At 54.9% G+C, this 27335-nt stretch overlaps 1 protein-coding gene and 1 long non-coding RNA gene across 4 annotated transcripts; both read left to right on the plus strand.

Moving 5' to 3' along the window:
- Positions 1-903: 903 nt before the first annotated feature.
- Positions 904-26881, plus strand: SSU72 (SSU72 homolog, RNA polymerase II CTD phosphatase). Its single transcript, XM_045548758.1, has 5 exons — positions 904-1255; positions 10307-10450; positions 24991-25130; positions 25627-25745; positions 26401-26881. The coding sequence occupies exons 1-5, from the start codon at positions 1176-1178 to the stop codon at positions 26500-26502; spliced, it is 585 nt and encodes a 194-aa protein (XP_045404714.1). The 5' UTR covers positions 904-1175; the 3' UTR covers positions 26503-26881.
- On the plus strand, positions 10458-24984 carry LOC123636009. Of its 3 annotated transcripts, none has more exons than XR_006734275.1 (3): positions 10458-11971; positions 20624-21996; positions 23414-24984. It is a non-coding gene; the product is annotated as an uncharacterized LOC123636009 (long non-coding RNA). The 3 variants fall into 3 exon arrangements; XR_006734276.1 differs by lacking the exon at positions 23414-24984 and having other exon boundaries at positions 20624-20752; positions 21731-23214; XR_006734277.1 differs by lacking the exon at positions 23414-24984 and having other exon boundaries at positions 10458-11776; positions 11895-11971; positions 20624-23214.
- Positions 26882-27335: the final 454 nt, after the last annotated feature.

Consider the following 27335-nt stretch of genomic DNA (forward strand, 5'->3'; position numbering starts at 1 on the left):
AGCTCTCCATCAGACATGTCTGATAATAAAAACGATCACAAAGGACTCTGCAAAAACTGCAACCTTGCACAAAGGCCATCAAAACTTTACTCAAAAAATACTTGTGCAAGGGCATCTGCCCAGCAACTGCCTGTCCAACCTTGGACTGGCATCATCTTTTTTTATCTATCTTTGTAGCCAAGGGTAATTATTTCTAAACAATTATGTAATCATCCTTATTTTTCCTTTAAAAACCTTTGTCTTCACTTACTTCCCTCAATACGCACAGTTTATTATGGCATACGTATTCCGATCGCAAGCCCTATACCTAAACAAATATCATTTTGTTAGAGAGCCTCCCCTGTTTACTTAGGTTGACACTCGTCACCATTCCCTTGCCCCCTCCCTTTGTTGCATTTCCGCAGCAAAACACCTGCCGCTGCCCATTCGAGCCTGCATCCAGGCAGGTGGGCGTGGCTGGAGAGTAATACAAACGCGTTGACTAGATTAACATCCTGATCCCCAAATTCGAGCGAGCCCAAAGGGTCTCCAAACAAACCCAATGCAGCCCCAACCGGGTCTTCCGCAGGTCAGCTGTCACTAAAATGCTAAACGTTGAAGGGTTTTCAGAGGACAGCGACGTGGACGTGCGAGCCTGGGGAAGGGAGGCCGCGGCTCAGCCTAGAGCGGCGCGGCCCGGGCCAGAGCGACACCGGGGGCGAAGCGGCAGCTGAGGGCCTCGGGGACCGCCGGAGAGAGAACCGCGCTCGACGGCGACCGAGTGAACTTGCAGAAGCGCCGCTGACCCCGGGACCGCGCGGCGCTTAGCGCGTCACTCTCGGCGCCGGCGGCGGGAACTTGTGACGTCACGGGCGTCGGCGGTTGGCGCGTCACTCTTGGTGCCGGCGACGGCGCTGCCCTTGTCACGCTCCGCGCCACCGCGGGGCTCTGGGCCGCAAGGCAGACCCTGTGCGGAGCGAGGACTCCGGCTGCGGACGCCCGGGCCCTGCGTTTGGCCGGCCGCCCGCGGGGTGCTGCGCTCCTCCCCGGAAGTCCCCGCGCCCGAGGGGCAGGGCCTGGCGCTGCGTCGCCGCCGCTTCCGCGTCGCTGACTTCCGGCCGCCATCTTGCTCCCGGGGAGACGCCGCGGCTGGGAGGGCGACGGAGCCGGAGCGTGGCGACGGAGCGGCTACCGCCATGCCGTCGTCGCCGCTGCGGGTGGCGGTGGTGTGCTCGAGCAACCAGAACCGCAGCATGGAGGCGCACAACATCCTCAGGTAGTTGGGCCGCGCCCGGGCCCGCGCGCCGGTCCTCTCTCCCTCCGCTGCCCGGCCCGCGCAGGCGGCTCCGCCGGGGAAGGCGAGGCCCGGCCGCGGTCCGCGTCGGGCTCGTTGGCCCCGCGGCTGGAACGGGAGCGCGCGGTTGGCATTGCGGGGAAGTCAGTGTCTGGGCCGAAGTGCGCTCTGCGACTGCAGCCTAGCAGTTCCCGGCGACCCGCAGGCGGTGCCGCCCGAGAGCGGGGCCGCGAGAGCCGCGAACCAGGCGAGGGTCCGCTTGTTAAGGCTGGCGGATCGCATTTCCGTTGTGTGTCGTTCCTTGTCACATTTGCTGGAGAGTTCGCACAACGTGACTCCGGGGTGGAAGGACTCTTGAAATAACAGACGTGGTCTACGTTGTTAACGCTGTGAGTTTGTGTTTGCTGCTGTGTTGCTTCAAGTCAATAAAGAAATCCCCTTTCCCCTCTTGAACTCCTCGGGTCGGTCGTGTCTGAAATACACCTGGATTCGGTTTGGCCCTGCCTAGTTTATATTTAGGTACTAACTCACCTTTTGTGAGTCTTGTGTCGTCTGTGTTTAATAAAAGTGTATTCCTGTTTGATCCAGTTTTTTCGTTGATAGTCACTTAACAAAATGAGAAACTGACCATGTGTGTTACAGTTTGGTACACATGTGAACATTCATAGTAAAACAAAGCTGAAGCAGCTTTTTCTTCCGGAGTTACCGTATGTGAACTTGAAAAGGAAAACAGTACCTTGCTTCTTTTGTCATCACAATCTAATTTTGACTTTGAGTAACTTCAGAAAATTAGAAGTTCCTCTCATTATTTAATGAAGCTGGAAGTGTCAAGTGTCCATGATCTGCTAATTCTGAGTTTCTTAAGTCTTCCTAAAGTCTACTACCCTGTCCACAGTATTCGCTTAGGGGTGTTTTTTTGTGTTGTGTGTGTTTTTTTTTTTTTTTTTTTTGTAGATTGTGGTGTCCTTTAAATCTAACAAATTAGTATGAAGGTTGTTTTTAAAATAGAAATATGCTAGACTTACATTGTGGTGGGTTTTCCTTTATAGAGTGCACTTATCCTTTAAGTGTATCATGAAAAGTTTGATAAATTTAAGCAAAAAAATGCAGGGTTCACACCTCTGGAAGTTACCCAAGGAAAATAAAATTACGATCTTCAGTTGGAATAGCATGGTCTGGAGACCTCCTTGTTCTGGTGTTTCTGCCTGGTAATCCTTTGTTCCTTGTCTTCTGTTGTATTTGCATAACAAATGGGGTGAATTTTCACAAAAGGAAGTGTTTTTGAAATTTAGCAGCTTTGGTAATGAAATGTAGTGAAGTGGCTGTTGTACAGTCATGCTAATCTGATACTTTGTTGAGACAATTAATAGCAAGTCCTTGTTTACTTCAAAGCAGCCAGGGCTGGCACAGCCTTGGTCTCCTGTGGGAAAGAGGGGGTGCAGAAGGGACCCTCCTCATAATCACCACTTGAGAATAAATTCTTACGGGGACTTGACTCCTGTTTTGCCATCTTTCAGGTTTACTCGTAAAAAGAGTAGGTTCAGAATGGAGTGAAGTTAGTTTAGATGACATCCATTATGGATAATGTGAGTGTGAAGTTATTTCAGACATGGATCTTTGGCTTCTGAAAATTGTATATTTGGAGTATTTGAAGAATGTTTTCTTTTGTTAAAGCAGCTTATTTTAATGGTAATATTTGCTTGTTGCAAAAATTCTCACTGTAGAACACATGTAGCAAATGAGAAAAGATCACTCAGCACCGTTTGGTGCACATTTTTCAGGGTGTCTTTGTATGTGTACACATAGTCATAAGAGAGAAAAAGTGTCATTGTGTAACACCTGTTTATATTGTGACTGTCATTGGCTTTCAATATTTTATTCATTTCTTCTTTTTTTTTTTTTCTTTTGGTTTTTGTTTTTAGACAGGGTCTTGCTCTGTTGCCCAGACTGGAGTACCGTGGTGCCATCACGGCTCACAGCAGCCTCAAACTCCTGGGCTCCAGCGATCCTCATGCCTCAGCCTCCTGAGTAGCTGGGACTACAGCACGCACCACCACATTCAGCTGATTTTTTTCTATTTATTTTTTTGCAGAAATGGGGTCTCTCACTCTGGCTGGTTTCGAACTCTTGGCCTCAAGCAGTCCTCCCACCTTGGCTTCTCAAAGTGGTAGGATTAGAGGTGTGAACACCCGTGCCAGGCCATGGACATTATTTTAATCTCTTCAGGCTGCTAGGGCAAAAAAATGATCTCACCTTTGCATTCGTTTTATGATTATTACAGAGATTTCATGACATTTCATATGTTGTCCTTTTCACTTTTGAAAACTTTACCTATTTGTGTGCTGTGTATTTTCTGTTGGAATTATTCACAAGGTTTTAAAACGTATTTAGGAAAGTTGTATGATAGTAGTTCTCTGTTACAAGCTAGGAGAGCTTATAAAAGTCAGATTTTGAGACTACTAAGGCTTAAAAGTATAGAAAATATTTATAAGTAGGCTGGGCGTGGTGGTTCACACCTCTAAATCCTAGCACTTTGGGAAGCCAAGACTGGAGGATCGCTTGAGGTCAGGAGTTGGAGACCAGCCTGAGCAAGAATGAGACCCCGTCTCTACTAAAAATAGAGAAATTAGCTGGGTGTGGTGGCGCCTGTAATCCCAGCAACTCGGGAGGCTGAGGTAGGAGAATCACTTGAGCCCAGGTCTTTGAAGATGGAGTCTCACTCTGTCACCTGGGCACTCTAGAGAGAGAGACCAGCCTAGACAACATAAAGAGATCTCTGTTGCTACAAAAAAAGCCAGGTGTGGTGTGCTCCTATAGTCCCAGCTGCTCAAGAGGCTGAGGCAGAAAGATTGCCGGAGCCCAGGAGTTTGAAGCTGCAGTGAGCAATGATGACACCACTGCACTCCAGCCTGGGTGACAGAGTGAGACCTTGTCTTAAAAAGGCATCTGATTTCATCTTTACAGCTCCCTCAGGTTAGCCACAGTGAGAGGGCACAATACCCAAGGCGAAAAGCCAGGGCTCGTGAGTGACAGCAGGATTTCGGGCCCAAGGGACTCTGGCCGTGGTAGATGGGCAACAGTACCAAGGCTCAAGGTGGAAAAAAGCAGGAGCTGAATAAGGATCCAGAGTGTGAGAGACACAGCAGAGCCCTGGGTTTGCGGGGCGTTGTTGCAGGAGGTGCTGCACGGGAGCTGGGTGGCAGTGGCGCCTGCCGTCGGAGGAGGGGTGAACTCAGCACCAGATGATCTTGTGCTTAGAAACTTCTTGGTTTCATTCTTTTTTTATTATTTATTTATTTATTGCATTTTGTTTCATTCTTGGCCTTGTAGAAGCCTAAGGGTAAAAGAAACATTTCTTGGAATGTGTTTAGGGCCCAAATTTTCCTAGCTGTGGCATAAATTTTGTTGGGGATGTTAACATTTCACAGAGTTAGTTTTTTGTAACAGTCCCCAGTCTTGCATTTACATGCTGATAGCCCGAGAGCAATTATGCTCCGAGGTCATCAGGGAGCTAGAAGTCTGGCTGCCTAGCCGACTGTGATTTTACCTTCAGTCAAGGTGACTGGGAATTGTAAGTGCTCCTACTTAGAGACTGGGCGTGTTTTCTTTCTTTGTTTCTTTCTTTCTCTTTCTTTCTTTCTTTTCTTTTCTTTTTTTCTTTCTTTCTTTCCTTTCTTTTTTTTGAGACAGAGTCTCACTTTGTTGCCTGGACTAGAGTGCCATGACGTCAGCCCAGCTCACAGCAACCTCAAACTCCTGGGCTCAAGTGATGCTCCTGCCTCAGTCTCCCGAGTCGCTTCCCTGCCTGTGACTACAGGCATGCGCCACCACACCTGGCTAATTTTTTCTATTTTTAATTGTTTGGCAAACTTCTTTCAATTTTTAGTAGAGATGGGGTCTTGCTCTTGCTCAGGCTGGTCTCGAACTCCTGAGCTCAAACGATCCTCCCGCCTCGGCCTCCCAGAGTGCTGGGATTACAGGCGTGAGCCACCGCGCCCGGCCTCCGAACTCCGCCTTGAGGAGAGGGATGACGCCTGCCGTGCAGGTCAGCGCAGACACAGACCCCGAGGTCAGTCCTGGGCTTCGCTGTCCTGGCAGGATCGAGGCTGAGACCCTGAATCCTGGAGCCTCATGAGAATCTTCTGGTCTCAAGTGACTTCAACCACAAGACTGAGGTCTTTCCCCTTAAGGCCTTTTAGAAAGAATGTGCTAGGTTTTGAAGACAGATGCACACAAGTAGCTCCAGACATGTGTTGAGCAGCGGTATTCACGGCTGATGGTCAGAAAGTGTTACTTCCTGCCTGATGCAGACCTTGGGCCGGTGGGGTCTTGCTTGCTCTGGGCCATGTGCCTCTTGGTGTGTGCCTCAGCGGCCTCATCCATTCCCCTAATATGCGGGACCTTCCCAGGCCTGCAGGGTAAACTTCCCCTGACATAGGTGGTCACTGGGGCCCCATTACCAGCATCCATGGCTGGCTTTCAGAGGAACAGCAGCGGTGCTTCTGGGTACCATGTCTGCTGTGAGCCCGGTGTCGGGCTCTCCTTGTCCTTTACCACACACTAACCTCAAAGGGGGCTTATGGGTTTGATACCGCTGGGGAGGGGTACACCTGCAGACCCAGGAGTGGTTTCAGTAATAATTGCCTTATTTCCTGTGCAATGCATGTTTCTGAAATTTTGTCTGCTCTGAAGTTAGGATGCAGCATTCACATAAAATTAGCAGTACCTTTCGTTCACGTGATCTATAAGGCAGTGGTGCAGATCTCAAAATCAATGAACTGGGCTGGGCATGGAGGGTCACATCTGTAATCCCCACATTTGGGAGGGCCAAGGTGGGAGGATCACTTGAGCCCAGAACTCCACGACCAGCCTGAGCAGCATAATGATTTTTTAAAAAATTAATTAAAAAGAAATTATCTAGGTGTGCTGGCACGTTAGTGGTCCCAGCTACTTGGGAGGCTGAAGCAGGAGGATCTCTTGAGCCCAGGAGTTTGAGGTTGCAGCGAGCTATGATGATGCCATTGCAACCTCAAAAAAAAAAAAAAAAAAAAATCAGAGAACTGGAGTCTTGGGAGAAGCTTTGCCTCAGCTGCCTCAGTTTCCTTAGGAGTGGGATCTATATCACTACATTACGCAGGGGGATGGGGGTGGCCAGAGCAGCGTGGTTCAGAGGGGCATCCCCTTGAGAGTGTGCAGAGCGCATGGCCTTGGGGATAGGCATTGGAGTCGCTGGCCCAGCAGTGCCCGGCGGCAACAGGCTTTTGCCTGTGTTTGCATTTGTAAGAAGGAACCATGTGGGTCCTAGGGTCACACACCCCTCGCCCCAGAGCTGTCCCTGCTGTCCGGCCATGCAGCGGGGTTGGATAGGGGTGCCCCACTCCTCTCTGTGTGGCTCAAAACTGTGGTTTTAGACTGCTGTCAGGATTCAGGTATTACAGACGTGTCATTAATGTTAACACTCTCGGCAGCAGCAGGTTTTTTCAGGGTAGCTATTTTACATTCTCATTTTTCTTGACAGGAAAAAGATGTGCTTAGTGTTAGAAGTATTTCAGGAGCAGGTCCAACACCTCCCGTGCTCTCCTCCTTCGCTGACAAACACTCCTGACCGTTGTGTGCTGGGGACACTCACCGTGAGACTGGCTGGCCCTGGGCATCTCCCCTGTGCCCCAGTGCCACGAGGACAGTGGATCAGGACGACTGGCTCTGGGCCCCTTCTCAGAACAGAGAGGCCTGAGGGTGCGTGGAGGGTGGGGGCACAGGCAGTCTTGTGGAGTGGGTGCCCAGGGTGGCGTGGGCTGGGGGTGCACAGGCCGCGCTGCTCCAGGGCCCCTCTCAGGGCCCAGCGTGACCGTGGGCTCTTCGTCACTGGTGTCTCGGAGCAACCCAGTGAACGCCTTGTTGAAACGTGGGAGTGCGTGGGTGCCCTGCTGGCGCTTTTTCCTGCGGGGCAGACTTGCTGCTGGGCACACAGGCATCTGTCGTGGGTTGTTGTGTACAGGTCCATTCCCTGCAGCCCACGAGAGGGGCTGAACTAACCAGGGCAAGAAGCCCTTTCTCAGACCTGCCATCCTCCGGGCAGCTCTGAGCTGCAGACGAAGCAGGAGGTGGAGAGGGGTCAGATGGAGCGGCTCTTAGGACCTGCGTTTGGGGGGAGGGGACTGGGCGCTCACAGGGGAGCAGCTCTTGCTGGGCAGCTGTGCAGAGTGATGAGTTGTTGAGCAGGTGAAAGACAAGCCTCGCCCCCCCCCCCCCCCCCCCCCCGTGAGGTCTCCCCCGAGCAGGTGCTGGACACCTGTTACAGCTGCAGGAAAGGCTGTTTCCTTCGGGGTAATGACCTTGATCTCTGGTTTGTGTGTGTTTTGATGGAAAATGTTTCTTTTATTGTACTTGACCCGAGTTGGTGAGGAAATAGTTTTAAATTTAGGGTGAAAAACATCTGCGTGCACCTTCTCTGGTGTGCCGCTTGTCACATGCCCTGTGCTGGGCCAGTGTCACCCTCCGGGTCCAGCCAGCGGTTGTTTCATTGCTTTCTAGCCTTGAGTTTCATTGGGGTCTGTAGGTATGGCTGAATGTCGGAAATTTTATTTGCAGTGGTTTTCAGGTTTATTTCCCGTTCAGGTACGTGTGGACATGGCGTTTTAATCGTGACTCTCTGCTGCTGCACCACGTTCTTCGCTGGGTGTGCCGGGCATTCTGGAAGCCTGGTTGTGTCGCTTGTTACCCCTGGGACGTGGGGGCAGACTCAGCTGTCAGCCTCAGAGGACTCGGGCGAGGTGTTCAAACGAGATAGATGAGGACCACTTTTTAGCTGCCTGCGTGTGTGGTTTTGGGGCCGGCGATGTGTGGCGCGGTGTTCTTCAGGCTGTCCTCTGAGGGACAGCCCCTCTGCGTCACCCTCTAGTGCTTCCTGAAGAATCAGCCCGTGGGGTTGCAGGAAGCACCTGCTCTGTGGGTGGACAGCCCGGTGGTTTCTGTCTCTGTGGTTGGAAGCGGTGCTGCAGTGAGTGTCGCCTGTGCAGCCTCTCGCAGGCGCCGAGCGCTCGTGGGCTAGAGTTCCGGAAGGGCGGCGTCCACTTGCTAGACGTTGCCGCGTCGTCCACCCGAGAGGCCTGCCAGTCACACTTCCAGCACCAACGTCTGAGTGAGTTTTTTTTCCCTTGTTGTAATACTGTTGCCGTTACTCATTCACCGTTCAGAAGTTACTTACGATGTCCCTGCCGTGTGCCATGTGGTGTTCTGGGTGCTGAAGACACACACAGCTGTGGACAGAGCAGATGTGTGCTGCCCCGCGTGGTGCTGACGTTGCAGCAGGATGAGCCTGATCCGTAAATAAACCTCTTGAACTTTCGTTTTCTTTCTTTTTTTTTTTTTAAGACAGAATCTCACTCTGTTGCCCTGGCTAGAGTGCTGGGGAGTCAGCCTAGCTCACAGCAACCTCCAACTCCTGGGCTCAAGCAATCCTCCTGCCTCAGCCTCCCGAGTACCTGGGACTACAGGCATGCGCCACCATGCCCGGCTAAATTTTTTCTATATATATTTTTAGCTGTCCATATAATTTCTTTCTATTTTTTAGTAGAGACGGGGTCTCGCTCTTGCTCAGGCTGGTCTCGAACTCCTGAGCTCAAACGATCCACCCGCCTCGGCCTCCCAGAGTGCTAGGATTACAGGCGTGAGCCACCGCGCCCGGCTGGTCTTGAACTTTCTTAATGTGTTGGGTGAGAAGTAATATCTGAGGCCGGGCACGGTGGCTCACGCCTGTAGTCCCAGCTACTCGGGAGGCCGAGGCAGGAGGATCACTTGAGCCCAGGAGTTTGAGGTTGCTGTGAGCTAGGCTGACGCCACGGCACTCTAGCCCGGGCAACATGGCGAGACTCTGTCTCAAAAAAAAAAAAAAAAAAAATAGTATCTGTGTGTTTTGCGTTTTTCTTATGCGGGAGATTAAGCGTCTTCTTCCATGCTTCAGGGCCATTTCCATTTCTGTGAATTTTGTGTTCATACCGTTGCCCCTTCTGCAGGGTTATCAACCATTTTTGCTTTTACAGGAGCACTTGGGCGTGTCAGGGTTCTGGGCCGTGGCCCTGTTTCAGGCCTGATGGCTCTTCCGGGGGGGGGGGGGGCTGTCCTGTGCAAGTTCAAGGTGTTTGCCGGCATCCTTGGCCTCGGTGTGCCAGTGGCACTGCACGTCTGACCGGCAGCAGTGTTTCCAGACACTGCCAGATGTCCCGAGTCACAGCTAAAAAATACAGAAAAGCTTTGCACCACGGCACTTGCCTTGATTGTCGGGCCTGTGAGGAGAGTGGCAGGGAGGGGGGTGTGCTCCCCTGGCCTGTGTCAGGGAGGCTCCTTCAGATGCAGCAGTGTGCTTTATAAGTGTAGAGCTAGAATGAGAAATCCATTTTATTTAGATGCTTTTAAGACTTAAACATTTTACTCTTGTCAGCTGAATTTAAAAGAACAGAAGTTCTATACCTAAGTGACTCTTTTTTGCATGTGACCTGTTGTGACACACTTAAAAGCCGAGTCATCTGATCTCACAAGTCCAGTGTCTGCTTCGCAGCAGCCGTTCTTTCTCCTGTGTGGACGGTGGCTCCTTGGGCCGCACGTCACGGTTCCAGTCCGCCTGGGCTGCTGTTCCCCGTGGTCGGCCTCGCAGGCTGTCGGGCTCTGGGGGTCTCTGAGGAGTCCTGGCACTGAGTCCTGCAGGAGTGCGGGACGTGGGCCGGACAGCTGAGCTCTGCGTGTTGATCAGTCCTTTCGAGTTTAGAGCCACAGCTCTGAACAGCTGCTTAAGCAGCTCAGGCACAGCCCTGTGATGGTAAATTCCATTTTGATTGGTTTCTCCTAGCTTTTGTGTAACTTGCTTCAGAATTTTAAGAATTCTAATAAAATATTAGGTTAAAATTTTAAAAACATGTTCTGTAAATCATTAAAATTACTCAATTTATCCATTTCCCATTTCATGTCCCTTATTTTGGGGATTTTGCGTCTTGTTTAATCCAACTGTGATTCTTTTTCTCCCTTTGTGTCTTTCAGCAAACGCGGGTTCAGCGTCCGGTCCTTTGGGACAGGGACGCACGTGAAGCTTCCGGGACCAGCACCCGACAAGCCGAATGTCTATGATTTCAAAACCACGTACGACCAGATGTACAACGACCTTCTCAGGAAGGACAAAGAACTGTATCCCGGTGACTGCCCTTCAGCCCGTGTGGTCGTCCCGGGCAGGCGTGATTGGTGACGCGTGTGTCACGCTGACCCCCACTCTATGAGGAGGCGTTCGTGTGACTCGGCACAGGGGACGTGGTACACCGCATGACCTTGTGTGCGGTGCAGACACCTGCTCCTTCTTTTTAGTTAGGAGAACTTGGTTTCTGTCCGTGGTGCTCACGGGATAGTGCAGGGTTAGAGCCGTCTGTGGCACGGGGAACCGTAAGGCACACACACACACACGTGCAGTGCACACTGACACAGCCAGGTGTGGGCTCTGAGGAGGCATCACCCAGAGAAGCTTAGATGAGGACAGTGGCAACCGTAAAACCCTGTTACTTTTCCCCACTGCAGGGCCGCCCGGCTCCTTTCTCTGCAGGTAGGTGTGTGTGCACGTGCCGATGCGTGTGGAGTTGAGCTGCTTCACACGTCTGAGGGCCTTAGGAGAGTCAGAGAAAGTGGAGGCCAAGTTTGCTGCCGAAGCTGTTAGAAGCAGATAATTTAAGAGAACATTATTTCATTGCAGGAAGAGACAAAACAACCTGGATCTGCTACTTAAGACTCGTGTGAAAAGAAAAGGTATTTTTAAAAACAGATTTCTGTGAATGTGACACCCAGTTGTGTGTAGTTGTCATCATCAGTGCCTCAGGTTTCTGAGCAGGCGTCTCATGATCGCACCACGCTCGTTTAAAATTTCTGGACCTTCCTTTGCTACAGTGAGTGATCTGCAGTTCCAGAATGAAGCCTAGACATATTCCAGGTGAAAGGAGTGTAAACATGAAATGGAAAACTTTTTGTCTTCATATTGGCACTCTTGCAATTTTTAATAAACTCAACATATTTTTGTACACATGTAGATTAAAGAGCTATTGGGAGGGGCCTGAAGGTCATTCTAGCAGAATGCAAAATTAGATCCTGCCCTCCCTGGTGCCTCCTCTGCCAGCTGCAATGAAGAGGTTGTGGGCCGGGACGTTGGGGCAGAATCCTGAGGGGTCCCTGTCAGCACCACAGCCAGGCCTGCCGGGGGGTCGGGGTCTGTGGAGTCGTGCCGCGCCTGTGACCCAGCAGCCCTGGCTCTCACTGGAAGTCAGTGGAGTCCCTGGGTCTTGAGCACATCTGCTGCCCTTTCTTCTGAGAAGCCCCGGAGCTGCATTTGAACAAACTCCCTGAGGACTCCTGCCCGTGTTGGGCGTAGCTCTGGCCTGCTCTGCCCACGTCCTGGGCTGAGAAGGGAGGTGGAGCCATCTTGAAAGGCTCCCCTCCCTGGGACTCTGTGAGAGCTGCCGGTCCTGTCGCTTGGTGTGTCTTTGTCCCTGGCCTTACTGGGAAGTGTGACCACAAAGCCCCTTTCTGAGGGTCTCATCTTGGGGCTGTGTGCTCCCCTTAGCCCTGGACACGGCTGTGTTCTCACTTCCAGGTTTTCATTATGTACGTCAAACTCCTTTATACCACGAAGCTTATCCTCAGATCCTAGTTTTAAAAATTATTCTTGAGGTAAGTTAGCACCATTCATTTTTAAACTCTTGTATTCAATGGAAGATATAAAAACAGAAAATAATGCACATGTTCATCCTCCCTTAATGTAAATTAAGCTCTCTCGTGTCAGAGCTAACGTGACCTCCTCTTTCTGGACACTGGTAGCACTTCCCTAGTTTCACAGGGACTGAATCTAGCTTCAGCAGTCGAGGGAGAGATGGTATGCATGTCCAGGTGGTTTGTTTCTGAGACACCAGCTGGAGTGCAGTAGCATCATCACAGCTCACTGCAACCTCAACCTCCTGGGCTCAAGTGATCCTCCTGCCTCAGCCTCTGTAGTAGCTGGGACCACGGGTGCCACCATGCCTGGCTGATTTTTCCATTTTTTTTGTAGGGACAGGGCCTCACTCTTCCTCAGGTTGGTCTTGAGCTCAAAACAATCCTCCCACCAGCTCCCGGCCCCTTGTGCGTGCTTCCTGGCCAGGGCCTTGGTTCCCTCGTGTGTGCCCACCTCAGAATTTCCGATAATTAAATCAATCAGAACGTGCAGGTGCTGAGTGTGGCACCTTGTGTTTTTTAAGTCCTCAATAAATTTTGGCTAGTAGTCCCATGAGTATTAAAGTGAATTCTTCAGTACAGATACCCCTCAGCTTGCCGTGGGATGACATCCCAACAAACCCATCTTAAAGTCAGAAAGTCTGAAGCTGAGGTGCCGGAAGTCAAGGACCGTCTGTTTGGCTGTATTCTAGTTTCTGTCCTGAAAGTGGGGGCGGACCTGCGGGGCGTGGGGGCCGGTGACCAGCCCGTGCACCTGGCCTGTGGGGGCCTCTGGAGGGCAGTGGGGCTTCGCCGTCAGGGTGGAAAACTTGTGTAACTAAAACCAAACTGTTAATAGTTGTTTTCCTCTAATTGTTGGTAGAGCTAGACTGAGTTAGTTAGTTTCACATCTCTATTTCCCTTTCGGGAATTGTCTGCCAAGAGTGTGTATATGGACCAGGAACAGGAAACCTAAATTTCCCTGACTCCATACACAAACACCAAATAATCTGTGTATTCTCTTTTTATTTTTTATTTTTAAAATTTTTAAAATTTGATTTTACAGAGATGGGATCTCCCTTTGTTCCCCAGGTGGCCGTACGCAGCCTCCCTGCCTCGGCCTCCCAAAGTGCTGGGGTTACAGATGTGAGCCCCAACACCTGGCCTTATTTTTTATTTATTTGGTTTTTTTAGATAATAGGGTACACGATCACAGCTCACTGCAGCCTTTAACTCCTGTGCTGAAGCAATCCTCCTGCCTCAGCCTCCGAGTAGCTGGGACTACAGGTGCCACCACCAGGCCCAGCTAGTTTTTCTGTTTTTTGTAGAGACGGGGTCTCGCTCTTGCCCAGGCTGTTCTCAAACTCCCACACTCAAACGTTCCTCCCACTTCGACCTCCCAAAGTGCTGGGATTACAGGCGTGAGCCACCTCGCCTGGTCCAGCAGCTGTGTTTTAAAGTAGTGTTTGGAAATGGTGTTTAACAAATGAACGGTTCCTAAGGCACATGCCAATTCCCAGAGAAACTCACCTGATTTTACTTACACTTCAGGTTTTCAGGAAAGGCTGCTGTCGTTGCTGTGGTGTCCAGATGTTGGCCTGCTTGTCTTGTCTGATCGGATGTCAGAAGTCGAACAGAGCCTGTTGGCTGGGGTAGTTCAGGTTCTGAGGGTCCGAGTGGGGTGGGGCCGCACTGACTGTGCCTGGCGGGTCACGTGCTGGGCCGGGACCCCGCAGCCTTGGACCCTGCGCGGCGTGTGAGCAGGTGAGATGCTGTTTGCAGAGTGGAGGGTGCGCTGGCAGTTTCACGTTGCCGGGAGGTGAGAGAGGCACGAGGCCCTGTTAATCCACGCGGAGCTCCTGGGCTCTGGCCGTTCTGTCTGTGTTGAGGCCACAGCTGCGGTGGGGTGCCCAGTGGCTCTCGGAGCTGACCTTGAGGCCCCTTCCAGGGCTTCCTGAGTTATGTTTGTTTGTGCAATCTGTGTGCTTGGCAGAAAAGCACTGCTTCTCAAAATGAATTTATTTCTTAATTTGTTGACTTGGAAGCCAGAGCTCACCAGCTTTTGGTGTAACAGTTCACAGAGTGTGGTTAGAGGGTCTCAGACAGTCCTCCTGGGGGTCCAGAGCTTAAACCTGTCTGCCTTTCTCACTCTCCCTGCCGAGTGCCAGGGTCTCCCCCGCCCTGTGCCGGGCCGTGGGCGTGTTCCGTCGGTGGCGTGCACAGGCCTTTCTGGTGCTGCCTGTTGGAGTCACTGGGCACCACTGTGCTGCTAGGGCCACAGCTCTGGCCAGGTCTGTGGCAGGACTCGGGGCTCCTGGGAGCCCCCAGCATTGCTGCACCGAGAGCTCAGTCACAGGAGCACCTGGTGTGCTCTGGTGGAAATACCACGGCTCCTTCTAGGGCAGGGGACACCTTAAGGGACTTGACATCAGTGAAGTGTCTGTGGCCAGATGTGGTTTGCAGAGCAGGAGCAGAGGCGGGGGGCGGGGGAGGTGGTGCTTCAGTGCTAAAGCCGCTGGGCCTGGTGTCCCAGCAATGGGACCCAACCCTGTTGCCCTTGGCACGGCTTTTCCACGTGCCTCAGTGGGCAAAGTGTGGTCCCTGGCGCAGCTGCACGTTGGCAGTGCCCACAGGTGCGCCTGTGAAAGTCCCCACCCCACGTCTGTGACTGCCCAGGAAGCAGCGTGGCCTCTCGTGCGAGCTCTGGCTGGCCTCTCACGTGGGGAGCACCTCCCCGATTGTAGGCTCAGCCTGTGATCCTTTGAATTCTGCCAGCCTTTGCCTTGACTGGCGTGTGGGTGAAGGCAGCCGGCCCTCCGGACACTCCAGTTCCACTGTCTCCCCAGAGATATAAAAGTCCTAAGGAAAAGCTCCACCAAGCCATGTTGTGGGCAGTGCTTGGTGTGTCCCAGTACCCTGTGCCCTGCAGTTTGCCCTGAGAACAAACAGCCTCCGGGCTGAGCAGGCATCAGGACAGCGGCTCGCTGGGGCGTGCAGTGGTCCCCAACTCTGCTTCCTTGGCTGGCCCCAAGCTTAGCTTCGTCTTCTGCTGGGGAATTTCAGGATTCAGCTTCTCTACTCTGACCGTACCTTCCTTTGGTGTGGTGTTTGTTCGTTGTGTGTTTTTGTGGTTGTTTTTTTGTTGTTGTTCTGTTTTGTTTTGTTTTTAAAGGCAGTGTCTCAATCTGTCACCCAGGCTGCAGTGCAGGGGCACCGTCATAGCTCCCTCTTTGAACTCCTGGACTCAAGCGCTCTGCCACCTCGGCCTCCCAGAGTGCTGGGGTTACAGGTGTGAGCCTTCATGCCTGGCATGGTTTTTCCTTGAAGGCCTTGGGTACTCAGACTGTGGTCTCAGGCCTCCAGACCTGCTGAGTTCTCACTTGCCCTCCTGGGGACGGTATTGCACACGGGCTCTTTGTCCTCCTTTTTTTTTTTTTCTTTTTTGCGACATAGTCTCACTCTGTTGCCCTGAGTAGAGTGCCATGGTGTCAGCCTAGCTCACAGCAACCTCAAACTCTTAGGCTCCAGCCATCCTCCTGCCTCAGCCTCCCTAGTGGCTGGGACTATAGGCATGCGCCAAGACACCCAGCTAATTTTTCTATTTTTAGTAGAGACGGGGTCTCACTCTAACTCAGGCTGTTCTCAAACTCCTGAGCTCAAGGGATCCTCCCACCTCGGCCTCCCAGAGTGCTGGAATTATAGGCGTGAGCCACTGCGCCTGGCCCTCCTTTTTTTTAAGAAGACGGTTCTGCTGCTTTGTACAAACTTTGTATTGTCAAAGTGTCACAGCTTGGTGATGCCCTTTACATGGAGTGAAGTATTCCTGGGGTCAGCCAGAGAAAGTTCCAGTTCATTCATTAGCTGTGCATTGTCGGGTTATTTAATCCTGTAAATTCTTTCGGCTTTTTTTTTTTTTTTTTTATTATCTCTGGAGAGCTCAATTTCTTGGTAAAACTACTTTATGTCATTTAAATCACTAAATAACTAGAATTTTCCTGGGGGAGAGAAGCAATCCGTTGTGTTTTGCCTTGAGCCGAGAGTGTTTGGGGTCATCACCAGAGGTGGCCCCTGGGGCACTGCTGTGAGCACAGAGGGGCCCTCAGCCCCTCGAGACTGCCTTGGTGGCAGGTGCTGCTCTGCGGGGCGGAGCTCCTGCGTCACCACACAGGTGTCAGCGTCCGCAGTCAGCGACACGGCGAGTTCTGTGGCCACATTTTGCTGGGGCTCCGCTTTCCTCTGGGGTTTCACCTGGTTTTGAACCATTTATAATGATCTGCTGTCATAGATCAATTCATAATTTGAGACCTTTTTCTCAAAAAGAAAAGTTTATTTTATTTTTTTAATTTTTGTTATTTCAGTGTATTACAGGGGTACAAACGTTAGGGTCACGTATATTGCCTTTGCCCCACATGAGTCAGAGCTTCCGAACCGCGGGACGTGTCACGGATTTGCGTGTGGTCCTTGCGCAGGGCCGTGCTGGTCGCTGTCGTTCAGTAGTGCCCGTGCTGCCGACGCCAGCACAAAAAGAAAAGTGTAAAAGCAAATCAATTTTCACTAGAGTGCTCTGGCTTAGGGCTCAGCTTCCTTTTTTGTTTTTTTGTTTTGAGGCTAAAATTTTTTATGATGCTAATCCCAAACAGCTGCTTGGGGGGGGGGGCTGTGTATTTGAAACAAAATAAACAAAATAGATATCAAAGATATTTTTCTTTAGTTTTCAGCCAGTTTGTCTTTGTTCCCCAGCCAATTTATTTGTTAAAAACTTCTTTTTTTGGCCCTTTTCTCATTTAAATAAACGTAGCATTTTACCCTGTTTGTACAAGTGGTAGTCTACCGCTTTTATTATCTGAAAGTCTGCTGAGTCTTAATCTAATTAGGCAGTCCGTTGTGATGCCCCTGTATTTGTAAAGACTCTGGTGATCTCTTTAATCTTCAAGCTGACTCTGAGGTCAGACAAGCCATCGACAGTGGTCACTTTGGGCATGTGTCCCACTCTGGCAGGGAAGAAGCACCCCCTGGGCATGGGGGGCAGCTCGGATGCTGAAACACGCCAGGACCGTGATGAGCAAGTGTGTCGGGTGGCTGGCCACGCCCAGGGGACCCGCAGTGGGGGGTGGGGGTGGGAGGCAGGTGCTCCCCAGGGTTCCTGAGATGGGAGACCACTCTCCTGGTTCTCACTTTTTATTTTTTTTTATTTTTTTATTTTTTTGAGACAGAGTGTCACTTTGTTGCCCTGGCTAGAGTGAGTGCCGTGGCGTCAGCCTAGCTCACAGCAACCTCAAACTCCTGGGCTTAAGCGATCCTCCTGCCTCAGCCTCCCAAGTAGCTGAGACTACAGGCATGCGCCACCATCCCCGGCTAATTTTTTCTATATATATTCTAGTTGGCCAGATGATTTCTTTCTATTTTTAGTAGAGACGGGGTCTCACTCTTGCTCAGGCTGGTCTCGAACTCCTGACCTTGAGCAATCCACCCGCCTCGGCCTCCCAGAGTGCTAGGATTACAGGCGTGAGCCACCACGCCCAGCCGTTCTCACTTTTTAAAAAAACACTGTTGTAGGGGAGAGTTTTCCTTTGGCAAAAGTGGGATAGTGCACTTCTCATGCTGGCTTCCCCAGGGCTTCTCGGAGTTGCTAGTGCCGCCCCACATCCACGTGGCCAGCGTGAGGGTGTCCAGCACCAGGGTGTCCGCACTGGGCCCAGAGCACTTCCCGGGACACTGTTGCGTGGAGCACAGTGCGCAGAGCCCCGGGTCGGACAGAACTGGTCTGTCCGCCTTCTGCACCCAGGGGGTTGGGGTGCTGACTGATGAGGGTGGGGCACCCTGAGTGACTGGGGGACATTACTAATTAGTTACAGGAAGATGGGACAGCCAGAGTTACTAGGGGAGGATGGGACATCCTCTGCTTGGGGTCCTTTGAACTAGAACGTTCCTTGGTGAGTTTAGGTGCTGACTTTTTTGCATCTTCTAAGTTGTGGCCCCCACGCCTGGCAGTTGTCAGGAGAGGACACTGATGCCCGCTGTGGCCACCTGCTGCTGGCTGTTGCCAGGCACCACAGCTGGCAGACACTGGCCACCCTCCTCCCGTGCACTCGGGGAGATATCACATTCTCCTCTTTTTTTCTTTCCCACTATTGCAAAATATTACAGGGTACAAATGTTTTTGGTTACAAGGATCACTTTGGTTATGCTTGAGCCAGGGTTGTAAGTGTGTCCACCACCCAGGGAGTGTTCATTGTTCCCCTTTGGCAGGTTTGCCCACCCCCCATGTGACATTCTCTTAAGGGTGGGAGGGATTGAGGCTATCCCTGGACAGCGGGGACTTTGCTGCAGGTGAATTTGGGGCAGAGATTGCAGACTTGGGCTGTGTGAGTCTGCCCAGCAGGATCCCGGTTGGGCCCTGGCGCTGAGAGAGGAACCGGGAACTGCCCGGCGCGGGGCAGACGCGGCGTCCGAGCCCTCCCCGGTCCGTTGGGACTGAGCCTGTACAGAGCAGTCTGGTGCAAGTGAACTTGACTTTCTGCTTTTCAGTTCATTTTTTGCTGATTTTAGCCCAACAAAAGCCAGTTTGCTGTGCTTGCAGTTTGGGGAGCAGTCCAAGCGCCTCTGCTTGGGTTGGCCCTGCCGTTTCCCTTTGCCGCTGCGGGACCCCCGTCCCCCAGGCCATGTCCCTCGGGGGACGGATGGGCAGAGCCATGGACCACAGTCCACACATGCTACCCTAGAGGGCTAATTTTCTCATTTTCATTTTTCTTTTTCCAGGTAATACTTGTTCCTAAAAATGGTGCTGTTCATACTTCCCGCAGCCTCCTCTCTCCTCCCGCAGCCTCTGCAGCCGCTGCTGTCCGGGGGGGGGGGGCGGTGCGCGTGCAGCTGCTGCCACGGCGATGGGCCAGTTTCTGCCCTGCGCTGAGCAGGTGTGTGTCTGCCGACCAGTGTGTACCTCAGCCTTTGGCTTCGGGACGAGGCCATTTAACCAGCACAAAAGGTCCTGAGAAACTGCTTGACCAGCTTTCCTCATGCTGGGAGGCCAGAGTGACCCCACCTTGCAGCCCACCCAGGGCTGCCCCCCGGGCTGCACACGCTCCTTGTTCTCGAGTGGGCTGGGGGCTTCTTGCAGTTCGTGGGTGTGTTTAGTGAGACCTTGTAATACTGCTGGTGTTGATGCTAACCCTGAAAGTTTTGTTGAAACAGACAGTAGATGAGCCGCTCGGTGCCCGACGCCCGAGGCAGCTGCTGTGCTCCGTCCCACGCTTGGGGCTCTTCCGTGTTCTAGTGCCCTGGACTCCCTCTGTGGCTGGGGTGTCAGGGAGGGTCCAGCGCCCACAGTCACAGCAGGGACCTCTCCAGGCCATGTGAGCTGGTCCCATCCGGGTCTCAGACAGTTGGTGCCAGTCGGAAGTGAGCACAGATGTTGCCACTGCATAGTGGTCACAAGTTTGAACTGAACACCTGGTGTCCTGAGAGGGGGGCTGTAGGGGGTGGGCTGAGCCCCTGCCCTGCCAGCTGGTAAGTGCAGTGTTCGTGGGGGTTGACTCGGCCTTTTTGCAGTAGCAGCGCAGCGGGGGAGGCCCCTTGACGCCACCTGCCCCTCCCACCAGATCTGAGATGGGCAGACCAGACGGAAGCCTTCGTGGGGTACAGTGGGGTCTGCTCTATGGGTGGATTGTCAAAGCCATCAGACAAGGGACAGCCTGGAGACCCCAGGTCTGGCCTTGGGGTTTGGGGTTGGGAGATTGCTCTGAGCTCCCTGGGCTCTATGGCCCCACTGAACTTGACACTGTGCTGGTGACCCTCATGTGAGCCTTGGGGTGCTTTCGGGGGCCCCGGCCTTGCCTGGGGCTGTGGCTGGCAAGTGGCTCCCCCAACACAGTGAAGCCTCTGCCTGTCCAAGGCAGTGTGCCTGAGCCCTGAGGACAAAGCCCTGCCCCAGGGTGGCGCCCAGTGCAGGTGCGGGTGACATGGCCTCTAGCCGGCCTGCAGTGGCTCCCGGTGCCCGGGTGGCCCTGAGTAGTCGCGGTGGGGAGGACAAGCCTCGGAGCCTGTGGGAGGAGGGTTCTTGGGCGTCTCTTGAGTCTTGGTGCCCGAGAGTTTTCCACGGGGTCTGTGGTACAGCATGTTTCATGTTGAACAAACTTGAATGAGAAGTAAAATTATAGGATCCAAAAAGATGAGCAGATGGCCAAGGCCCTGCTAGGCTGGGAGGGCAGGTAGCCTGGCCCGCGTGGCCCAGCCGCTGCTGGGCCCACCCCCAGGTGCTGCGGGCCGGGTGATGCTGCGGTCACAGTGATGAGGTGTGGGGGCACCTGGGGCTCGTGTGCCCTGGCTGGAGGGTAGAGGAGAGTTGACTGAGACCCTGTTCTATTAGCAGCCACCTCTGTCATCTTTGAGTTTGAGCGTAAGTGGCTCTTGGTCAAACTAGGACTTCACAGCACCTCCTGGTGTAGGTTGACCTCGACAGTAGGTTTACAGTGAGCCTCGTGCCCCCCCAGCCTCTGCTGCAGGGACAGGCCAGAGGTCCCAGCTTCCTGTGGTTGCTAGGAGACAGCACAGAGGGCCCGGTGGTGGGGTCTGGCTGTCCTCCCCCCCCCCACAGGGTGCCGTGAGGCCACCTGCCCTGAATCCCCTTCCTGACAGGCACCATCTGCCCGGGGTGGGGCAGCACGCCTGGCTTCTCCCGTCCGCTCTGAGTTTTGCTCCCAGCTGGAAGCACCCCGTTGATGTGTGTGACAGGCTTTCGACCCGGCTTGCTCGGCTAAGTTCAGGGTAAGTGCGTCTGTGAGGTGCGGTGTCCCCCCTCAGGCCGCGGCCGCTCTGTGCAGCTGGGTTGGGGGAGGCCCCGGGCGGTGTGTCCACAGCAGAAACCTGGGCCGGACTCAGCCCTGGCAGAGCAGCCTGGAGGAGGCCCCTCCTGGGTGAGGGACGAGGCCACTGACGAAACCGCCAGGCCTCTGGGCCGGTGTCTTCCCTTGGTCCGGAAATGGCTGGTCATCCGCACTTGGTTGCTACTTTTGGCTTAGACTCTGCCCCCCTCCGTCGTCCGTGGAACCAACTCTGTTGGGCAGAGGCCCAGCGGACAGACCGGGCCAGCCCTGTGCCCACGCAGCACCCTCACCTGCAGGCCAGGGGGCCTCCCCTGCCCCTCGGGCTGTGCCCAGACCCCGCTTCCTCCCAGGACCTGCAGCTTGGTCCTGTCTGATGCGGGCCCTTAGCTCTCGGTCCCTGGGCGGTCGGGTGAGGGGAGGCAGGAAGGACAGCCTTTTGTGAGTGGCCTGAGAATAGCCATTGTGCTGCCACACTGGGAGTGTGGGTCCCGCCAGCTGCCGCACATGCGGAAGGGCCTGTAACTAAGTGCCCATGAGATGGACTGTGGAAGTCTCTTTCTCCTTGGGAAATAGCTTCAGACTTAAAAACATTCGACTTTACCACTAAAATCATGATTAGGGTTAAACCTGATGTCCACCGAAAAGCTGCCTCGAATTAGAACCAAGGGACTGAGCCTCAGCTCTCAGGAAAGAGCAGGTGGCTGGTGTGGCAGGTGCTGCAGAGAACCCTGGCGGAGCCGGAGCGGCCCCTGCACCGCATGAGCTATGCCCCAGCATGGGCCCCGCGGCTGTGACAAGGGACACGGCCGGGCCGCTCCGCCGCTGCCCCAGGTGGTGCGTCTGAGCGGCTTGTGGGCGTGTTTTGACACGGTGTGTCCTTGCAAGTCGCCTGTGAAGAGAACATCTGTTTTTGTCTTAGGAGGGACATCCCTGAAGAGCCCCAGGCCACGGTCTGAGTGTCACTGACGTTTGTGTAAGTCGGGGTTTTCAAGGCACACGTTCTGCGTGGACAGAAGAGTCTGGCTGGCTTCTCCAATGGGTAATAAAACCCGGAGAACTTGGAACCGGTCCTGTGTTTATGGTACTTCCTGTGGCATGAGACAGAACATTCTGGGACCTCAGTGTGACGCAGCTCCGGCCTTGCTCTGCCGCCCTCACGGCCACACCAGTGGTCCCAGTCTGCAGGTGGGTGGGCCAGGAAGTTGGTCGTCTTTGCCCATAAGCCACAGACGTGGGCTGGTGGCCCCTCGGCACCGGCCACACCGTGCTCGTCCTGTGGGCCTCACTCGAGGGTCTAGATTGATCTACTGCAAGCAGATGGCACGACCGGCTCCATCCCTGTCTCCTCGCCCTTCTGGAAGGCCCCGGGGCTGCTGGGAGGCCCGTGCCTCGGTTGCAGTAACAGAAGCCCCAGGCTTGCGTGGGCACCTGCCCCTTCTCCACCGCCAGGGCCCTTGTCGGACAAGCTGCTGAGCAGGGTGCTGGGTGATTTGGAAGCCTGGGGTGGGGGGTCTCGGATGGGGCGGGGCTCCTGCCCAATGTGTCCCCCACAATACCCCACCCGCCGGCTGCCGAGTCGGGCTTCTGGGCCAGTGTCCTCAGCCCTGCTGTGGGAGTCTGTTCTTACGCGTGTGTTAACTCGAGGGGAGGCTCCGAGTGCAAGGTGTTTCCCGGCCCTGCGTGTCAGCCAGCCGCTCGCAGAATGTGATCGTTCAGGCCGCAGGCGCTGCGTCCGCGAGGGCGTGCGTCCGGCCCGGCTGGGCCTGTGTGCCGCGGTGGGTCCTCCTGGCTGCTCCTGCCCTTCCCAGGGGGCCTGTGCTCGTCCCCTGTGCCAGGACGCTCCGCTCCCTTGGCTGCTGCTCCGGGTGCTTTTCAGGCCCCTGGACCTTGGTGGGGAGCACGTGAGTGGGGTCTTCTCCCGGCCTCTGGTGTCCTGGGCGGCTCGGGCACTCAGCCTGGCGCCTGCCTCCCACCGGGGCTCAGTCTTCCGGGCTTTCCTTTGTGGGCTCGGTGCCAAGTGCGGTCAGGGTCTGGCTGTGCTGCGGAGGCCTCCCCCACCGTCCTCCTGGGCAGCTCCGGCCTTTCCTCGAACAGTGTCCCCTGCTTGCAGGCTGGCAGGTGCTGTCCTGTGCTCCCAGGCGGCCCCCAAACCTTGTCAGAATCATGCCTCCCTTCAGCCCTGAGCTTTGTTGTCACAAAGACTGTCTTGGCCACACACTCTGGGCCTGCTCTCCCGACCTTGGCACCCTCATCCGCACTTTCCCTGCCCCTCTAGGGTTTGGGGTGGGACTTCCCTGGGACTTTGGTCCCTGTGGGCTCAGATGGTGGGTCAGTTGGTCAGTTTGGGGCTGTGTTCCTTTTTTTTTTTTTTTTTGAGACAGTCCCACTGTCCCCCTGGGTAGAGTGCCAAGTCGTCATAGTTTACTGTAGCCTCCAACTCCTGGGCTCAAGTGATCCTCCTGCCTTGGCTTCCCAGATGCTAGGATTGCAGGCGTGAGCCACCGCACCCGGCCTTATTTGCCAAGAAATAGTCCAGAAAAGGCCACTATTACTACTTCCCTGTTAAACTAATGAGCCTCTGAAACTGGGCGTTTCCCTTTAGTTACGTGCACCTTCCCGCATCACCTTGTCTGCATAAACATCGGGGCAGCGAGAAAGGAGGAAAGGATTTAGTGGGACATCTCCTCGGCCGATGACACCCCCTGCCAGGCCCCGGGAGCACCCACAGCCTCACCACTGCCCTGCCTGTCTGGGTGGCGGGTCTGGGAGCTCCGTCCTGCCGAGAACGTGTGGGGAGACCTGGCCGGGACTCCGCAGGGCAAGCTCAGGCCGCGTGGGGCCGCTGGGCCCGTGTCCCCGCTGGGTCCCTCCTCCAGGGCTTCCCCTCCCGCTTGCGAGTGACCCGCCACACCACAGGCTCGGACCTCCGTAAGCCTGTCTCTCCGTGGGAGTTCGATTCTGAGCTTGGGAAGGATCAAGATCTCAGAGGTGGGCAAGGAGCTGCAGCACAGCTGCTTCTGGGGGCCACAGGGGGGCCCGAGGGGCTGGCCCAGGAGCACGCGTCGGGTGGGGACTGTGCCGGTGACACTGCTGGACGCACGGGGACCGGGAGTGCCTGGCAGCTCACAGCCAGGTGTCTTCACGTTCAGCCTCAGATCAACCATCTAATTTATGTCCTTTTTTATTAATTAGTAATTAATTTTTACACTGACTAATACAGATTTCAGTAGACCACTGAATTATATTCTAAAAGCTATTTGTATTATCCAGGAAGCCAGGAAATACAAAGTATTACAAGCTTATTTACATAGACAGATATAACTTAAAGTTGAATGATCACTCAGAATTTCTAAATCAGCTAGTCTGTTTCTCCAAAATAGAATTAATGGGACACTTGTCCCCAGCTGTCCCCAGGGGCTCCTATCTGGAGATTCAGTCTGTCTCTTTGGGCAGGTGAACCCTTTCCCTGGGGTCCCCCCCTAAAGTCACACACAACCGTTGGGAATGGGGGTGGGGGCGGCGGCTCCCTTGGCCCTTCCCAGGGGCTGGCCTGGGTATGGGCACCGCCCCGACAGCCCCCCTGACCTCAGCAGAACGCTGGGGGCTTTCAGGCTTCCTGTTGCCCCCCCCCCACCAAGGTTCCCCGAGCACAGTTAGGCCAGAGCGCTTCCCTCCTGGGCCTTCCTCCTCGCGGGTTTGTGTATCATTGAGGGGTTTCCAGATTTTCTTTACTGTTCCAACTGAGCTAGATTTGGGGTTTGGTGTCAAGATTGGCTTTGCCTTTGCTGAAGGGCTCAGGTTTCAGAGCGAGCAGGCGCCTCACCCAGTGTTTGGATTGGGGTGCAGAGAACGGCAGAACCAAGTGCCAAGATAGTGCAGCCGGAGCTGACGCGCGCTGAGAAAGGGCAGCAGCAACGTGAGAAAGGACGCAGACACGAGGTCCCTGCAGCCAGGCTGGGGCGGGGCGCGGTGGACACCGGGCTCGGGTTTCCTTGGGGATGTGGGGACTGTGCGGTCACCAGCTGGCCTTTTTTGTGGGACCTGTGGGCACAGTGGTGACCCTGCCTCGGCTGGGCCTCAGGCCCGATGCCAGCCACGGGGGCGGCGAGGGGGAGGGCCGGGCCTACAGGGTCAGTCAGCAGAAGCCTTTGCCTGAAGTTCCTTAACTGTGGAATTCAGCTACACACAGAATGGCATTTTGCACATGTTGGACAGAAATAAGAGGATCAAGCCCCGACCGGAGAGGTTCCAGAACTGCAAGGACCTGTTTGATCTGATCCTCACTTGTGAAGAGAGGGTCTACGACCAGGTGGTGGAAGGTAAGTTTGCAGACCCCGTGTCCGGCCGTCCCTCAGCCGGGCTGCCTCGCCCCGGGAGCTGCTCTGCCTGGCACGGGCAGGCCCCACAGAGGGCAGGCCGCGGGGCCGGGGCACGCTGTGAGGAGGGGACGGGCCCAGAAGCGGGGGCAGGTGATGGTGGCTGTTTTGCCTCTGCACTGGCTGACAGCCTCATCTGACCTCAGGGTCGGCTGTGCAGGGGACTGAGCCGCGGGGCAGGGGCTGGTGGGCAGGGAATGAAAAGCACTTCGCCCCGGGACTGGCCGTGGGGGCCACCGGCGCCTCGCGTTGAGGTTGGTGTCCACTGGGAGGAGGTTCTCAGACTCGCTCAGTCTTCAGTTTCTTCCTGAAATCCCGGAGTGCAGGAACAGCTGCGGCCGGGCCAGGGGCAGGTGGGGTGGGGCGGGGGACCTGGCCACTGATGGCCTGTTGTCTGGTTCTGGAGGGTCTGACACCTGCGCCACTTTGTCCCAATCAGATCTGAATTCCAGAGAGCAGGAGACCTGCCAGCCCGTGCACGTGGTCAACGTGGACATCCAAGACAACCACGAAGAGGCCACGCTGGGGGCCTTCCTCATCTGCGAGCTGTGCCAGTGTGTGAGTACCTGGGGCCCGGCCGTCCTGCCCCACAGGGCCCCTGCCGCGGGGAGTGGCCGAGCCTGCCCCCACCTGCACAGGGCAGGGGCTTCCGTGGCGAGCGTTCAAGTCAGTTTTCAAATGTGAAGACGCAAGTGAACGCCGAGGGGTCCCTGAGTTTGAGACTCAACAGAGTGGCTTTGGTTTCGGCCTCCCTGCAGCTGCCAACAGTGGTCGGTGAAGCTGGTTGTGTCCACCAAGGTCTCCGGGACACGGGCCTCAGCCAGGGAAGGGGCTGGCGCCTTGCCTCTTCCCCGTGGCGGGGGCCCTCAGCCCCCAGCATGGCCAGCAGAGCGAGTGGCTCCCGCTGGGGTGGGGTCGGAGGAGTGGCCACCCTCCCGTGGGAACAGCCCTGGCGGTAGGGCCTCTGCAGGTCAGTTGCCCACCTCAGCCACCCCTGGCCGCAGCAGGGGTGGGCCCAGAGCTGCCCTGGGGACCCCATGTCCTTGAGACCCTGCCCGGTACCCGTCAGCACCAGGGCAGGGTGGTGTGGTTTGGGCCTGTGTGCGGCCTCAGGTTCCCTGGCTGTCCAGGTCTCCATGTGGGAGGGGACACTGCTCCAAGGACAGGCTGGGGCGGGGAGGGTCCCTCACGGTGGCTTTGCTGTCCTTGGCAGATCCAGCACACGGAGGACATGGAGAACGAGATCGAGGAGCTGCTGCAGGAGTTCGAGGAGAAGAGCGGCAGGACCTTCCTGCACACCGTGTGCTTCTACTGACCCGGCCTCCCGAGCCGCCTTCTGTGCATAGTTTTCCTTCCGATGACTTGTTTTCAGTTTTAGGAGTTCTGCCGCGACGGTAGTGTCACCAATAAACTGTACATAAGGAATGAGAAGAAACACACGTCAATGCCATGTTAGAAAGAAGCGAGTTTTTCCATCCCACTTTTACTTATGAGTGGGATATTGATTATAAAGTTTTTTTCTTTAACCAAAAAAGAAAAAACGGTTTATTGTGCATTTTCCTCGACACCCTGTCCTCACCTGTGCCTGTCGTCCCTCCCCCACCTGGCCGGACTGTGCAGACCTAGGGGAGCAACAGGCTCTGTCCTACCAGGAAGGAGCCTGAACTGTCCAATAAACACACGCTGCTGTCCTCTGTGCTTTGTCCTGAGTTCCTGGCCTGACCCCAGACCACGCGCCTCCCTCTGCCCCTCCCCTGGGGGACCTGGCCCAGGAGCGTTCAGGCGACCCCCCAGGACTTACCTGCAGTTGACGTTCCTCCCGGGAAGAAGGGACAGCACCTCCGGCCGTGCTGGGGAGGGGGCTCCTGCGCTGCTGGTGGGCCCCGTGTTAGGAGCGGCTGGAGCGGAGCCGTGGGCACCGGGCCTCTGGACTTCCGGCCGCCAGAGCCCGGTGCCTGGGCTGACCCCGCGGGCGGCGCGTCCCTCTCACCTCTGGCCGCACATTTAGAGTGACCTCCGGCAGCTCCTGGGCGACCTTGCAGGCGCCTCCGCTAAAGACACCGCGCGCGCGAAGGGGCTGGGCCGTCCCGCCGGCCGCTGGGCCCCTCTCCGGGCCGCCGGGCAGGCGGCCGCCCGCCCTGGGTGGAG

This window comes from Lemur catta, chromosome 3 (genome assembly GCF_020740605.2).
Source record: "Lemur catta isolate mLemCat1 chromosome 3, mLemCat1.pri, whole genome shotgun sequence".
In the NCBI taxonomy this organism is placed as follows: Eukaryota; Metazoa; Chordata; class Mammalia; order Primates; family Lemuridae; genus Lemur; species Lemur catta.

What these genes read in the sequence shown, in the direction of transcription:
- SSU72 (XM_045548758.1), top strand. Translation starts at nt 1,176, where the DNA reads ATGCCGTCGTCGCCGCTGCGGGTGGCGGTGGTGTGCTCGAGCAACCAG. An exon ending in CTACGACCAGGTGGTGGAAG is followed by an intron (nt 25,131 to 25,626) that starts GTAAGTTTGCAG and finishes TGTCCCAATCAG; the next exon opens with ATCTGAATTCCAGAGAGCAG. An exon ending in TCTGCGAGCTGTGCCAGTGT is followed by an intron (nt 25,746 to 26,400) that starts GTGAGTACCTGG and finishes TGTCCTTGGCAG; the next exon opens with ATCCAGCACACGGAGGACAT.